This window comes from Vitis vinifera, chromosome 5 (assembly GCF_030704535.1).
Source record: "Vitis vinifera cultivar Pinot Noir 40024 chromosome 5, ASM3070453v1".
In the NCBI taxonomy this organism is placed as follows: Eukaryota; Viridiplantae; Streptophyta; class Magnoliopsida; order Vitales; family Vitaceae; genus Vitis; species Vitis vinifera.
In genome coordinates, this window is record NC_081809.1 from 5,347,688 (window position 1) to 5,364,413 (window position 16,726).

At 33.1% G+C, this 16,726-nt stretch overlaps 1 protein-coding gene across 2 annotated transcripts; it reads left to right on the plus strand.

The window, feature by feature from the left end:
* The first annotated feature begins 261 nt into the window (after window positions 1–261).
* On the plus strand, window positions 262–3,941 carry LOC100240750 (probable serine/threonine-protein kinase WNK9). Of its 2 annotated transcripts, XM_059736856.1 has the most exons (8): window positions 262–515; window positions 620–770; window positions 851–888; window positions 1,029–1,256; window positions 1,395–1,615; window positions 1,760–1,917; window positions 2,001–2,439; window positions 2,531–3,941. In XM_059736856.1, exons 2-8 carry the CDS (start codon window positions 696–698, stop codon window positions 3,565–3,567), a joined length of 2,196 nt encoding a protein of 731 aa, XP_059592839.1. In that variant the 5' UTR covers window positions 262–515; window positions 620–695; the 3' UTR covers window positions 3,568–3,941. The 2 variants fall into 2 exon arrangements, with proteins under 2 accessions (XP_059592839.1, XP_010649893.1); XM_010651591.3 differs by having other exon boundaries at window positions 262–770.
* Window positions 3,942–16,726: the final 12,785 nt, after the last annotated feature.

Here is a 16,726-nt window from a genome sequence, read left to right on the forward strand (position 1 = left end):
AATATCTCGTAAATCTTTTTTATTTTCGGAGGTGAATCAAATTAATCCACTGTTACTAATGGATTCTTGTGAGGCCACCACCTCCAAGAAAAACGCCAAAGGCAAGAAAAGGAAAAGTAGCAGAGCATTGGGATCCACAAATTTTTCTCCGAATCAGAAAAAAAAAGGATTCATGAAATTTTCGTGAATAAAAATACTCTTTCCAAAAGATAAAATCCCACGCTCCCACTTGTGCCGCTGCACATATGGTTGGTCTTTATCTTACAAGCTGGTGCATGCCTGGGAAGAGAGATAGAGATGGAAATATAGAAACTGCGCCTGTGTCGGGTGTTTGGTTTTACAGCTCGTGATGAGATAGAAAGAGGAGAGAGAGAGAGAGAGGGGGGGTGGTGTTTTGTCAGCTTTTGTCAGGTGGGGTAGGGGTTACTAAGTAACAATTGAGAAATCTATGCCTTGTTGTTTCAATGAGTAGTTGGAACTTGGAAAAGCCTTGTCCTTTTGATGGACTCTCCAAGGTCTCTCTTCCTCTCTCTTCTCCTCTTCTCCTCTACTAGACCAAATCTTCATTTTTCTATTCGTTTTGGGTGACTGATTTCTCTCTTTTGTTATGCTGCAAAAGTGAGTGAGGAAAGATATAGAGGAGGGACAATCTCAATCTTCAAAAATAAAGAGGAGTTCATAAGAGAAACTTAGGCATGAATTGCGTTACAGAGCTTGAACCAGATTATTCTGAGTTTGTTGAAGTTGATCCTACCGGTAGATATGGAAGGGTAATCTTCTTGTTTTCCTTGGCTTTGTTGCTTTGTTTTCTTCATTTTCTATTGACTGTTTTTGGGCTGCTATTTTGCAGTACAATGAAATTCTTGGCAAAGGAGCTTCCAAGACAGTGTATGAGACTTTTCTGCATAACCTTCTCAAATTTTTGAAGAATCCTCTCTTTTGGAATTCTGTGGCTTTTTTTGAATGGGTATTCTCTAGCTCTCCATTTAAAGGGTTGTCTTTTTTTCTTCCTGTAATGATTTTTGCAGATACAGAGCCTTCGATGAGTATGAAGGGATTGAAGTAGCCTGGAACCAGGTGAAGCTTAATGATTTCCTGCAGAGTCCTGAAGAGCTGGAGAGGCTGTACTGTGAAATTCATCTGCTCAAGACCTTGAAACACAACAACATCATGAAATTCTACACTTCCTGGGTTGATCCTGCAAACAGGAACATTAATTTTGTGACAGAGATGTTCACCTCCGGTACTCTTAGACAGTAAGTATCATACAAGTTCCATGATTATGAATGCCTTTTTTTTTTTTTGTTCAATTTCTCTTGATTTTCTGATCTGGGCATGTTGAGAATTTGTGTAAATTCTGTGAGCAATTTTCATTTTCATTTATTTTGTGGTAGGTATAGGCTAAAACACAGGAGAGTTAACATCAGAGCTGTGAAGCATTGGTGCAGACAGATCTTAAGGGGGCTGCTCTACCTCCACAACCATAAACCCCCTGTTATCCACAGAGATCTCAAGTGTGACAACATTTTTGTCAATGGCAACCAAGGGGAAGTCAAGATTGGTGATCTGGGGCTGGCTGCAATTCTTCGGAAATCCCATGCAGCTCACTGTGTTGGTAAGTTTGTAGTGCTTCAAATTCCTTCAACTCTTATGAAGTGGACATGATGTACTAAGTGTTTCACCACACAAACAGAATCGAATAAATCCAGAGTGAGTTCATAGATCGTTTTTTTTTCCTTCTCGACTTTTTCCCTCTCAGGAACACCAGAGTTCATGGCCCCAGAAGTGTATGAAGAGGAGTACAATGAATTAGTTGACATCTATTCTTTTGGAATGTGCATCTTGGAAATGGTTACCTTTGAATATCCATACAGTGAATGCACCCACCCCGCTCAGATCTACAAGAAAGTTATCTCCGTAGGAACCCCTCAGTTTCTCTTTCCCATATCTAACTCTGTCTCTACGATTCCCCATTTACATATGTTTCCTTTGTCATGCAGGGTAAAAAACCAGATGCCCTTTACAAAGTGAAGGATCCTGAGGTGCGGCAATTTGTCGAAAAATGCTTAGCCACGGTGACTCTTAGGCTTTCTGCCAGGGAGCTTCTGAAGGACCCTTTTCTCCAAAGTGATGACTATGGGTCTGATTTGAGGCCAATAGAGTACCAGAGGGATTTGGGTGAAGTTGGCCCTCTCCCGAGACTACCTCACTATGGCATTCATCATAGTTACAGCTCTTTGAGGAACGAGTATTCGGGCTATCCCGACTTTGAACCAGAGAATGGCTTAGACTGCCACCCAGTTGAGTTTGAAAGAAATGAAATTGATCTCTTCACTTATCAAGAGGATGAGCATTTGGAAAATGTTGATATCTCCATCGAAGGGAGAAAGAGAGATGATCATGGAATCTTTCTAAGGCTCAGAATTTCAGATAAAGAAGGTTTGAGTCCTATCCTGTTTCTTGTTCCATGTGAATTTTGCATTGTCAAATGAGCATAGCAACCAAATTTCACACTACATTCTCTGTGCAGGTCGGGTTCGGAACATTTACTTCCCTTTTGATATGGAGACTGACACGGCACTGAGTGTTGCAATGGAAATGGTTTCTGAGCTGGATATTACCGACCAAGATGTGACTAAGATAGCAGATATGATAGATGATGAGATTGCTAGCCTGGTACCGGGTTGGAAGATGGGGCTTGGCATAGAGGAGAGCCAGAATTATGGCCATGATGCAAGTTTCTGTCACCATTGTGCTTCAAACGGTTCCCCTTTAGATTACGTGTCACCAAATAACCCGGGCACCAAAAATTTGCAAGTTCTTCAATGTTCAAGACAGGGATGTGCTGCTGTGCATGGCCGCTTTGAAGAGATCACTTACCGAGTTGAAGGGTCTGAACAATGTGTTACAGAAGGTGCCCCAGTTGTTTCTAGCCAATCTGATGGAATGCAGTATGCTGATATTTGGGCTCAACGAGAGGGACCTGAATTAAGTTCAGAGGGGTCCAGGGAGATCCAATCTGATGAAGAGCATGAATCATTAGACAAATCAATCTATGGAAAGGATGAGAGAGTCATAAATATCGATAACCAAAGTGAATCCAATGCAAAGAACTCTTTTGCTCCCCTGGACGATTATGAGAATGAGATCAGGCAGGAATTGAGATGGCTGAAAGCAAAGTACCAAATGCAGCTGAGGGAGCTTAGAGATCAACAGTTAGGAGCCAAACCAAAATGGCTGAGTCTAACCCCAAATTCAGATAGCATGGAACACAGTAGAGATAACAAGGTTTCACCTTCTTCACTCTCAACCCCACTGGAGGGAGAGGACAATGATCCTCCCTTGAAATCTTTTCCCTGTGGGAAGCATTTTAACTCATTTTTTCCTGTTGATACTGAAAGGGGATGTGCCAATTTAGCATATCGAAGGCCCCATAATCGTGAGCCAGTGAGCGAATCCTGCAGCCCTGAGGACATGGTAACTGCCAAGAGTTTCTTTACAGGGACTTTGCTACCACAATCTCTTCACAGGGCAACTTCTCTTCCAGTTGATGCTGTAGACTTTTGAAGCCTGCAAGGTTCTCTACGAAGCTTTAACCAAGTTTTCACCACACCGGCAAACTTATTAACAGGCTGCCTCTCTTTATTGATTGGAGAACTGTAGGTGAGGGGAAATATTATTTGTACTGAGCAATATGAAGCCCTCCAAGCGGGATCACTTGGGTTGAAATGAGTTTCATGTAAATTACCCACTAACTTCAATGTCAACAAGGGCACCCCACAATCCAATATCATCTCCCAAAACAAGGGAGAATCTCTTTATCTTCATTGGATGCCTTTGTGGGAGAGAGGTAACCCATTAAAGAATTGCATATGCCTGTAGTTTACTACAATATGTCAGTAAAGACTGGCTAATAAAAAGTTTTTGAGAGCATTTATCAACTTGTGAGTAGTACCACTTTACACATGAGGGTTAAAGTCAGAGTCTCCTTCAATTCCCACTTTCTCCTCGTGTTTCTTAGGGCAGCTACCCAACAGTTGGGTGTGGTTTAAAAACAGTAGAGAATGGCTGAGGACGTCTCAACGGTTGGGTGCTTCAACTTAGGTTTCATGGCCCCTATACCTAAGTTTATGATAACCCCATACAAGGGAACAATTTATCAGTCAGAATCTTAATTATATCACTAACATATAGTGAAGTTGAAGAAGTTTTTGGAAGTGGATGGTGGGGATGGAAAAGGAGGGAAAAGAGATTCTCATTTGAGTGACTCAGAAGCCGTTGCAAGTTTTATCATCTGAAATTATATATAGTAATGATTAATTGTGACTTTCTTTATTAGAAACTGATGTCTGCATCATGATCCGCCTATTAAGACGTGAAAGGGTGCTGCAATCACACGTAGACAGATTCCTTTATTACTCTCTTTTAAAAGGGTCTTTACATACCAAACTTCCCATGTTAGAATTCAACACCCAAAAGCAAGAGAAAAAGGTAAGGCCAACCGTACAAACAGCACAGCATATCACTTAGTACTAGCATTGAAAATCATGTTGCCCTGTCATCCTCACTCCCCTACCCCCCTCCTTTGTACTTGTACTACTGTGACTTCTGGCGTATGAATTAAGGCAGATTTTGGACCTTGCCGAAACCAAAAGCTTCCATTATGTTTCCAAACATTACCAGAGAGAACAAACCCCAATCCATGATCATGATGAGCCATAGTAGGAAGTGAAATACATGTAGAATTTCAAGAAATTTTCCCTTTAGCTTTTACCATAATTTGTCTTGATATCCCATGTTTACCTCCTCATTAACCCCTTCTGGATGGTTGTTCTTCAACTTCAAATACTACTCCAAACACAATGAAGAAATTTCATTTGCAATAATGATTTCATTTTTCTCTTCACATGATTTTCTCATCTTCTCAATCACAATCATGATACCTTGTTCTCTGGGTAAAACCTATTTAAGGTTAATGGTATGGATACCTTCCTTCATTTTAGCTTTTTTCTTCATGATGACTTTCCCACCCTTCCAACCACAATCATAACACCCTGTCCTCTGGGTAAACCCTATTTAGAGTTAATATTACCAAATCCCTTCTGAGGAGGACCCCCCATCTTCCCCCTTTTTTTTTTCTCCTAAAATTAGAAATAGGGGAAGAAAATATCTCAGGCATAGGCAAATTGGACCAACAAAATCCTCATAATCCAATGTATTGCATTGCATCATTCAGAATCTGCTGCTCTTGGGTTAGTAACCACAACGAGGTATCATCCCAAGGCCACAGACTCTTACATTCAACTAAGACTACCATGATGCTGTTTGAAGCTCCATCAATTGAAAATGTATTGTTTTAATGCAAGTGATAGTTCTACTGAAGTCTTAATAGATTAATCCATGCCTTAAAGAACTTAAGATCTTTATTCAGTCCATGTGGTGTGCTAAACACCAATTACGTTCTGTGTTCTTTAAGGATTCCCCCTTCTACATCTCATTCTACTATTCTCTTCTAACCTGAAATTTCATTTAAAATAAGCAATTCGATTTTATACACATAAAAGGAAATCAGTTAAAGGAAACATGATCAATTTATGTGACATCAAGAACCCATGACCTGTACTGTCTCCTGATTCTATCTTTCTAAGATACTTGTTCGTTATTTTTGTAGCCTGAATATAGACAAGATTCTATGATTCCATTGAGAGAAGCTTGAAGAATTTTTCTGCAATTTCAGTGCTCCACTACCCATCCACCTGCAAAGAAGGTTTACCAATACAAAATTTGGGTTCTGTATCAAAGGAGCTTAACTTGTGGTATGGGAATAAATCAGGCTATGACAAAAGCTCAAGCAAATCAGCATAAAGCATCTCAGCCATATACATCAACTTTTGCTTCCTGAAATTGAATTACTGGTACCAGTAGAATCCCCATCCACTAATGAAGTTAAAAAGTTTATCTTATTCTTCTTTGAAAAGTTTTCTTGGTGGCCAAACAAATGAGTAAAGTAGACTACTCTTGTCTTTCTACATTGCTACTGTTATAACCTGAACTGAATGAAGTCTCTTTTGTTTCATCCAAGTTAAGAAATTTTTCTTTGTTATGAAAAGGCATGCTAAAATGCAATTCAAAATGAATGTTATGTTTATGTAAACATTCTCAATGAAACAGTCGAAAGACCGATGTATGTTTCCTTTATGTTGTCTCACCTAGGATAATTCAAGAACATTGCATGAAATCCTTAATACAGCTGGGCTTTAAACCTTCACTCAAAAGCCTTACAGAGAATACTCATTCTCCTACTGTTGAAGCAAGGCCCTGTTGAGTTGAGTTGAGTTGCATTCCACTCCAGCATCTTCACCCATTGAAGAGTTTCTTGGGGGATTGATCAAAGAATATATGCTAACCAGTATAAACCATCAGCCAAATCTGAATGGAATTTCAAAGTGGGTCTTTTCTCCTTTACTTATTGGGTAAGCTTAAAACAAAGGCAAAATCCATTGTGTCATCTACCCATGCTTGTATAATGCTGAAGTCTCAAAAGAAAGAAAAAACAATTGAAGCTCCCCTGCAGCTTCCCTCAAAAACATTGGCTTGTCATGAATCATGTTTAATGTAAACATAGTAGCCTTGTTTCCTACTATCATTGGAAAGATTTTTTATTAAACATTTGCTACAGTGTTGCCCTCCTGGACCAGAAGTCCAAATTACATTATAGCATTTCAGATCTTTATTGATATAGTCTGCAAGAAAATTCCAAACCTTCCTCTGCCTAACATTCCAGCAAAATTCTCAATAAAATAGGGGCCAAACTCTCACCTACCGCCTGATCCACCGTTACTTTCCCATTTGGCCATTCCATACCCTGGTCTTTGAGTTTAAGACCAAAATAATATATTTGTAAAAAAAAATGATAAGAATAGTGTCCATTTGAAAATATTTGTCAAAGTAGTCTTCTTTATCCACGTAAGCATCCACATGGATTTTAAGTGTAAAGAACCACCGTTGGTGACTGTGGTTTTAGAACTTACAAAAATTTCCTTAAAACCATAGTTACAAACTGTGGTTTTACAATTTCTCTTAGAACCACAGTTGCTAACTGCGGTTTTAAAAGAAGTTTCCTTAAAACCACAGTTACAAACTGTGGTTTTACAATTTCCTAACTTTATAATTATTTTTAATTCGTTCCCATTTTAATGGTGTTATAATTTTAATATTATTTTTAAAATATTTTTTTTATCAAAACAATCATAAAACCATAGTTAGTAACTGTGGTTTTACTAATGGTGTTGTAATTCAAATTAGTGATGTTATGTTATTCATATGTTTCCTTGATAATTTAAACAAATAAAACTCAAATGCATCCTAAAGTCTAAATGAAAGAAATTCTAACTAAATAAATTATTACAACCATTACCTATTTTTCTTTCATATAATTAAAAAATTATACATTTTAACCAAGACATAAGTTCAAATCATACTTAATAATAAATAACCTAAAATCATAATCACTGGCATTAATTTTCATATGAAAAGATAAAATTTTAAAATAATATAAACAATTTCTTTAGTTATTTTAAAATTTAAAAATAATATGAATAAATAATTTTCTTTAGTTCATATGTGAAAATATTTGTAAAACAAATAAATATTTTATTTACTATAAATATATAAATTTTTATGGGAATGCATGTAGACCAAATTATTTTCTCAAATTTTCAAGGAAAATATGAAAAAATAAAGATAAAATATATATATATATATATATATATATATATATTTAAAACAATCGTAACAAAAAAATTTGTGAAAAGCAAAGTTCTAAAATCCCATACTTTTTTATACATGAGTCCCCTTAAAAATATTTGTGAAAATTACAACATAATTGTAATTTTGATAAAAAAATATTTTAAAAATAATATTAAAATTACAACACCATTAAAATATATGCGGATTGAAAATAACTGTAAAACCACAGTTACTAACTGTGGTTTTATGGGTATTTTGATAAAAAAATATTTTAAAAATAATATTAAAATTACAACATCATTAAAATAGATGTGGATTGAAAATAATTGTAAAACCACAGTTACTAACTGTGGTTTTATAGTTATTTTGATAAAAATTATTTTAAAAATAATATTAAAATTACAACACCATTAGTAAAACCACAGTTACTAACTGTGGTTTTATGGTTGTTTTGATAAAAAAAATATTTTAAAAATAATATTAAAATTATAACACCATTAAAATGAGGACGGATTAAAAATAATTGTAAAACCACAGTTAGTAACTGTGGTTTTAAGGGAAATTGTAAAACCACAGTTTGTAACTATGGTTTTAAGGAAACTTCTTTTAAAACCGCAGTTAGTAACTGTGGTTCTAAGAGAAATTGTAAAACCACAGTTTATAACTGTGGTTTTAAGGAAATTTTTGTAAGTACTAAAACCACAGTCACCAACGGTGGTTCTTTACACTTAAAATCCATGTGGATGTTTACGTGGATAAAGAAGACTACTTTGACAAATATTTTCAAATGGATACTATTCTTATCATTTTTTTTTACAAATATATTATTTTGGTCTTAAACTCCTGGTCTTTCCCTATAGATCATATCATGTTAATAATGTTTGTATCAGAAAATAGTTACTATAGTACCAATAGAACTATAGAAGTCATGCTGGGCCATAAAATTCATACACAAATTTTAAGAAATATGCACTGTTCCTCTGGCAATTGTGACTGTTCTCTATGGGCAGAGCAAGGCTAGAGAGTAGGGATGCTGCCAAGGCCAGGAAGAAGAAGTCAGATAATAGAGACTGTAAGCCATCCTTGTGCCTTAATGCAATAGCTAGCTATGCTCCCCACTTTCTTCCATTTATTATTTTAGCTTTTGAAATTTAGTGCAGCATTTATCCATTCGTCCTTTTCGCTTTTGAACTTCAATGCTGCAGTTATCTTTCACCATTGAGGTGTCATTTTCTAAAATTGAGGTTAGGTTAAGTTACTTATTTAAGTGTTATAGCAATAACTTATCATTTTCTTCGAGATGGTTTTCTGTATGTTTCATTATATACTAATCTTTATACTATAAGATTAGATTTGATTTATGGATAGGATAAGCTAATATATTAGGATATATGTATTGAGCAATAATAATATATGTATTATTTTATAATATATTTTAAGTTCTTTTTAACCACAAATTTAATTTCTTAATCAAAAATTTTTATTTTGTAAAATAAGTAATATAAAAAAAATTATAATATGTAGGATATGCATATCCTATATCTTTGCTTAGGATTAAAATATTATGTAAAACAAATATATATATATAAGTGGATAATATATCGTAGTAGAATCTTATTTCATATTTGGTTGAATATAAGATATGTTTAGTTGAGTGTAAGATAAAATAAATGATAGAATGACTTACCTTATCCGATTGCTAACCAAATATAAGATAAGATCTATTATCTCTTCTCTTATCATATCTCATGTTGTACTCAATTAATGAAATGGAACCTAAGGATAGGTTTGGTTGACGGGATAAGTTATATTTCATTAATTGGGTAGACATGATAAGAGAAGGGATAGTAGATCTTATGTCATATTTGGTTAGCAATTGGATAAGGTAAGTCATTCTATCGGGACAAAAATATACATCCTAAGATATTATATTCATTGGATAAGAAATACATACTTTAAAATATCATTTTAGATATGATACCCTAGATATATTATCTAATGGACATAAAACTCTAAGTTAGTATATGTAATTAGATATGTTATGTTAAGTTTATATTTTGTTTGCAAAATAAATAAATAAAAATGAAATAGAATAGATATCATTTTGGATATGAGACCTTGGATATTATATTCAATGGACACATGAAATCCTAAATTTTTTACATGCAATTATATATATTATGTTAATTTTATATTTAGTTTGCAAAACAAATAAAAAGAAGAAGAAGAAATGGAATAGATATTATCAATATTTGTTTAAAATAAAAATTGTATTACATTTCAATATTTGCTATATGAAATTTCTCTTATATTTAATAATATTCATGATTAAAATATTTAAAAATCATAAATAAAATTTTATTATATTATTCAATATATAAAAATAATTTATGTATATGTATAGTAAATAATGAATATATTAGTATTATTTTATAATATATTTTATAAGTATTGTTTTAGTTCTTTTTTTTAACCACAAAATTAATTTTGAATCAAAATTTTTATTTTATAAAATAAGTAATATAAAAATATATATAATAATAATAAAATAAATAAATTTATGATACAAGGGACATACATATCTTATATATTAACTTAAGATTAACGTATCACATATAAAAAGGATATAAAAAAATTATCCTATTTCATGTTAGGCTGGTGATAAGAAAAAATAAGTTATCCTGTTATTTATTTTTTATCTTATGTTTAACCATGTTGATGAGATAAGTGATAAGATATATTATATCCAACAAACCACGACCTAAGAGATTTGAACCTTATTCAAGTAATATAGAGAGAATTATTTTTAAAATGTAGAAAACATTGAATTAGTATGTTCTTTATCCCATAATCAACTTAGGTGCATACAATTCTCCCTAGGTTATCTAGATCCAAGACACAACAAAAAATATGCATTTAAAAACAATTCTAGGATTTAGAACATGATAATAAAGAACTTACCTAGATTTGGATGTTCCTAGATCTAATCCTTGTGGTGAAGATTGTCGTAGAATTATTCAAAAGTTGAATATGATCTCGTAGTCCTATGATCTTTCGCCCGATTACTCAACCTCAAAGCTTGGTACTCAAATGGTGGAAGTCTAGAAGATGGAGTTTGACTCTCTTTCTGAAATACAAGGAGAATGAAGGTGGAAGAAGACTAGAACCCTAATCCATAAGATGTGTTTATAAGGTTTCTATTAGACTTAAGTGATTTGAGTCTATCTTAGACTTAAACCGCTTAATCTAGCCCCAAAAAAGGTTCCAATTGATTAATTAACCTAACATGACTTCAATTAATCAATTAGTTCATTTCTATGTAACCTTGTGCAATTACTAAAATACCTTTGTGCAATTACCAAAATATCTTTATACAATTATCAAAATACCCTTATACACACAAGTACACAAAGAACTAAGGTAACCCTCATAACTTATGTCATCAAAGTATACGAGCTCAAGCGAGAGCCATTGGGATCCATAGAATAGTACTGGCTTTTTCAATATCCTATTTTGAAATTAACTCATCATCTCACTACAATGAGTCAACTACACTCAATACCCTTTGTATATATAATGAGACACTAAGTGCTCGAGTCCATGACTTATTATTTGTTGCATATAGTCTTCCTATGAACTAGAGTCCATAATCTAACAAAGTGAAAAGACTCCTACCATCCTAATATTCTAAGCTGCTTTAGGTCGATGGGTTAAAGATGAAAAGTGATGTAGAGGGTACAAGCTTAATGATCTAGGATGGAATGCACAATTCTTCCATGAAATCTTCTATCAAGGGGCCAATGTTGATTACTGCTCTGATACCATGTGAGATTTGTAAAAACAAAGAAAAAAAAGGAAAAAAAAATTAAGGTTTCATTAACTAAAGGCTTGAGAAAAAGATTACATAAAAAGTTTTATATAGATTAACAAGAATAGCTAAAAGACTATTTTGCCCTTATTGATATAATGAAATAACTAAGCTAAAATACCATCTAATAGGTACATGCCTAATGGTCTAGGCTGCTACATATTGTGTACAGGATAGGTTGGAGATGAAGAGTGCAAGCCTATGTTGAGTTTAGGATTATTAGCCCAAGGGTTCTCTTAGTTACATTTTGATGATAACAAATCATGGTTAGTATACTAATTGTTTAAAATTAAGATAAGTTTTAGGTTTTAATTAAGAAATTCAAATTTGAATGACAAAATACTCATTAGGAAATCAAATGATGCAAACTTAAGAAAATATGAAGACCGTTCAAGTTTAGGACTTATTTGTAAGGTGAATGCGTAGGTGCATTTAGGATTTTCATACCAAGTCATGCATCTTTAAAAACTCAATTTATGCATTAAAGTTAAATTTTCATTAAAACTCGAGTTTTCTCATACGAACCTTTGACAAACTGTTTTAAAAATGACATATTAATATACTTAAAAATCTTACCTACGTGTTAGAAGTGAAAGAAATACAAAAAGATAGGTTTTCGAGCCAAAATAGATTAATCGGTTAAGGGACTGGCCAATTGGCTCAACTAATCTAGGAACTGCTTGATCGGTTTAGTCTTCCCGATTGAATAGCGATTGAGAAATGCAAAATTCTTTTATATCTTCCAATAGCTATGCATTCTCTATTGAGGGTGAGACATTTCTTAGTTAAGGGATATGTTTTCTCAATCAAGGTTGGTAAAAGTGCAACAATCACCTACAGTGCATTTAATGTTTAACAGCTAGTCAACCGATCAAACTAGAGCTCGATCGATCAAGACCACTTTTTGGAATTTTTGGTGCTCGAGGTTAGAAACTTAAAAATTGAGAGTTTCACTTCATTTATGAGCAAAAAAACACTTGCAATCAATTGTCTACCTACCTATTCTTTATTCCAAGCTCTCATTTCTTTCATTTGGTGCATTAACTCTTCAATTACATACCATTTAGTGGACCTTGTCATTCATCCTAGCCTTCTTGTGTAATTAAGCTTTCATTGAGCAAAGTTGGGAGTTTCTTTCATTGTTAGTTAAGTGAGGTTGTGTGAATAGAAAACTTCAACTTGCTAGATACTTAAAGGATTATGTAAGAGTTCATTGGAGTTGGAATCCAAATGTAAAGACTTTGGAAACTTCAAAGATAGTGGAACATTCATTCAGTTAAGAGCTTGAGGGGAGTGGACGTAAGCAAAATGTGTCAAACCATTATAAAATTTGTGTTTGCTCTCTCTAACTCAATCTCTTTACATTTGTTCTTTATTTTACTTAAAATTGTTGTGCTTGAAAAAGTTTTTCAAAAACTCAATTCATCATTCCTTTGAGATGTTTTTCTTATTTAGATTAGTCTTATTTTCTCAAGGACATATAATAATTGATTAAAGAAACGGTAAATAACAATATTTAAATTATTTTAATAGAACAACATGGTAATTGACTCTTTCTTTTAGATAAAACCATTTTAATAGATTTTAATATAACAATATAATAATTTACTTACGTGCATTTAGCGTGCAAAATCCAAATCAATGATGAAGCAATTTGTATTGGATGTTAAAATGCTAAATAGATTGGTAAAGATATCGATGAACATTACTAATGAAGGACAAAAACCTTCTAATACCATGATGCAAGAAAAGATGAAAAGTTTAAGAATTGAAGAGTTGAAAAGATGAAGAAAAAGAATGGTAAATAACCGTATTTAAATATAAGTCTTTATCACCTCAACCTCTTTACTCTAGTGGATGAGTTGTATATGGTGAGCTCGAGAAAAAGCTAGCAAATGAAATATTGCATAAGAGATTCAAATGTTTGATAAATAATTTTATTAGAAAAAAAAGATAAAGAATAATCCTAAAAACTATTTAAGGAACTAAAAACCATTATAGGATTCTGAGTATCACTTGCAAATACCAAGTGAAAATCTTGTTAACTTGAGATCAACATGAAAATTACTTTGGTTGAGAAAAAGATACAAAATGACTCAAAAAAAAAAAAATCAAAGCTTGTCTTTGTACTGATAATAAGGTAATGATGCAAAGGCGGTGTTGTATCATCCTAATGTTATAGCTTGCTTTAAGTCGATGGGTTGGAAATGAAGAGTAGTGATGTAGAAAGTACAAGCCTAATATTTTAGGCAGCTCAAAGTTATTACTATGTACATAATATAATAGGTTGGAGTTAAAGAGTGATGCAAAGGGTGCAAGTCTAATGATCTATCTTGCTATATATTGTGTACGTGATAGGTTGGAAATGAGAAGTGTAGGCTTATGATGGGTTGAAGACATATAAAAATTAATTAGAAGAATGAAAAATAATAATATTCAAATTATTTTACTGAAACAATATGGTAATTGGCTCTTTCTTTTAGATAAAATCATTTTAATGGAACGATATAATAATTCACTCACATGCATCGTGCAAAGTCCAAACCAATGATGAAGTAATTTTTGAATTGGATGTTAGAATGCTAAACGGAAGAGTAAAGATATCCATGAACATTGTCAATGAAGAGCAAAATCCTTCTAATACCATGATGCGTGAAGAGATGATCAAAAGTTAAAGAAATGAAAAGTTGAAAAGAAAAAAAATGGTAAATATGAGTATTTAAATACATACTTTTATTGTCTTAACCTCTTCAATCTAGTGGGTGAGCTATAGATGGTGAGCTCGAGAAGAATCTAGCAAATGAAATATTGCATAAGAGATTCAAATGTTCAATAAAGAAAATTTTATTGGACAAAAAAGCTAGAGAGTAATCCTAAAAACTATTGAAAGAGTTAAAAACCATTGAAAGAGTTAAAAACCATTGAAAGATTTTGAGTCTCCGTTGCAAACACAATTGTAGGTTGAAATCTAGTTAAATTGAGATCAACATGAAAATTACTTTGATTGAGAAAAAGATACAAAATGACTCAAAAAAATCAAAGCTTGTCTATGTACCGATAATGATGTAAGGATTCAGAAGTAGGTGTTCTATCATCTTAATGTTATAAGCTACTTTAGGTTGATGGGTTAGAGATGAAGAGTGATGCAAAGGGTACAAGCCTACTGTTCTTTCATGTTTATTATGTAATTTTATGTTTAAAGGAAATAAAGAATATGGTTGAAAACATGTTGGGATGATTTTTTTATTTTTTTATTTTTTTTTGGAAACTAGGTTAAAAAAAATTTGAAAATATCAATTCAATGTTTTTCAAATATTTTAAGGAAATGTAAAAACTATTTCCTAAAAATATAACAAAAAATAAAATCAAATAAAAGGCATTGTGGAAAATACAAATATTACAAAAATATAATAAATATTAATTTGAATAAAATAATATTTCATATATATTTGAAATAGAATATGAATGTTTTCTTTATTTACTAGACTATATATTATTGTTGTAAGTGATATACTTTTGTAGTAGAATAATTTATTCAATTAATTATAAGTATATTAAAATATTTTATCATACTATTTAAAATAAAAAATATAGTAAATAAATAAATATAATATATACAAAATATACAATATATTACCATATAATCTTATACTATATATATTAAAAATATTTTTTTAATATTATATATTATACCTTGTGTGGATTCTCTAACTCTTATTCATATTTCTTTTTACCATTTTGTGGACCCCGCATTTCGGCTCAATGCGTTTCCCACTCGATGGCGAGCTCGATTTTTATTTGAAAAAAAAAAATGATTTTTATTGATTATTTGAAAATGACTTGGAGTCGCCACTTATTTTTGTTTTATTTTTAAAGGGTAAACAAAATAAGAAAGAAAAACCCTAAGTGTGGCTCCTTATTTTGGAAAAGGCGGTCTGTGAAAACCGGATCGGGTTCGGGGGTCAGGTTACTTATCGGGAAGGTACGATAAAGACCGTAGCACCCCTCTAAGTCCCTAAAGTCGGGTATCTACTACTAAAATGAAGCTGACATGGCAATCAATGAGAAAATCAATGAATACTCAAATCAATCATGCACATATGAGTATCAGAATATGCATAGAGAATAACCAAAGTGGAAGTGGATGCATACCTGATCAGGAAACGGCAACGCGCTATCACAAAAGGGGGGTTAGTGCATAGTAATGAACATAAAGCACGTCACTCATATCACCAAATAGGAAGAAACACCAATAGCACGCATGTCAACATTTCATTCAAATTCATTTTTATTTTGAAGAAAATTTATTTGATGTCGGGCCCCCACCAAAGCCCATTTATTTTTGCATGAATTAATTCCATAAATTTCATTATTAGGAATTACGGAATTTAATTCATACTTATTTCAAAACATTTTAAAACAAAAGAGATTTTGAAATTGTTTGCCAGAAGGAAAGATGGCAACCAAGTTTTATTAAAAATGGGATTCTTGGGTGATCCTAAAAAATCCTAAGGATGAAAGATGAGAAAATTGGAATTACTTGAAAATCAGAATTTTGAGAAAATGCTTGCAAAATGGGACTAGGAGCAATGGTTAAAAAAAATAGAGAATGAGGAAATAAAAGGTGAGGACTCATAGTCAAAAGCTGCATGTCTAGGGTGGCCATGCAAAAAGTGGTCATGCAAAGGGGAAATATGCAAGAGTGGGCCCAGTATGGGAGAGTACTTCTGTTGCCTTTACTCCAGGTCAGTTTTCTCCCCTTTCTCAATGGCTGAACCTAGAACTGCAGCGATAAGAGCCGCTTCAAACCCCTTGCTGTCTGGCAACAAGTCTGCCCACTTGTCCCCATCTTCTTCGGATGAAAGAAATCGCCTCATAGTCTTATTTTCTGGTTCCATGGATTCCATCAAAGGCTTTCTGAACGACCCTGTTTCGTGCAATCCTACCGAATTAGCAGCATACCCTGATCTTGTCCTCTTAAGGGACTCCTGCAGGGGTTTTCCAATTGGGTCCTTGGTCAGCTTTGATGAGTAGAATGGCAATACCACATTGAGTGAGTTCACATGAACAGCTGTTGGTTTGGTGGCCTTCTATCTAGGAAAAACCTTC

Excerpts from the sequence above, each read along its gene's own strand:
- LOC100240750 (XM_010651591.3), top strand. The coding sequence starts at position 696 with ATGAATTGCGTTACAGAGCTTGAACCAGATTATTCTGAGTTTGTTGAA. Across the intron at positions 1,257-1,394 it reads ACCTCCGGTACTCTTAGACA|GTATAGGCTAAAACACAGGA; the intron begins GTAAGTATCATA and ends ATTTTGTGGTAG. Across the intron at positions 1,918-2,000 it reads TCTACAAGAAAGTTATCTCC|GGTAAAAAACCAGATGCCCT; the intron begins GTAGGAACCCCT and ends TTTGTCATGCAG.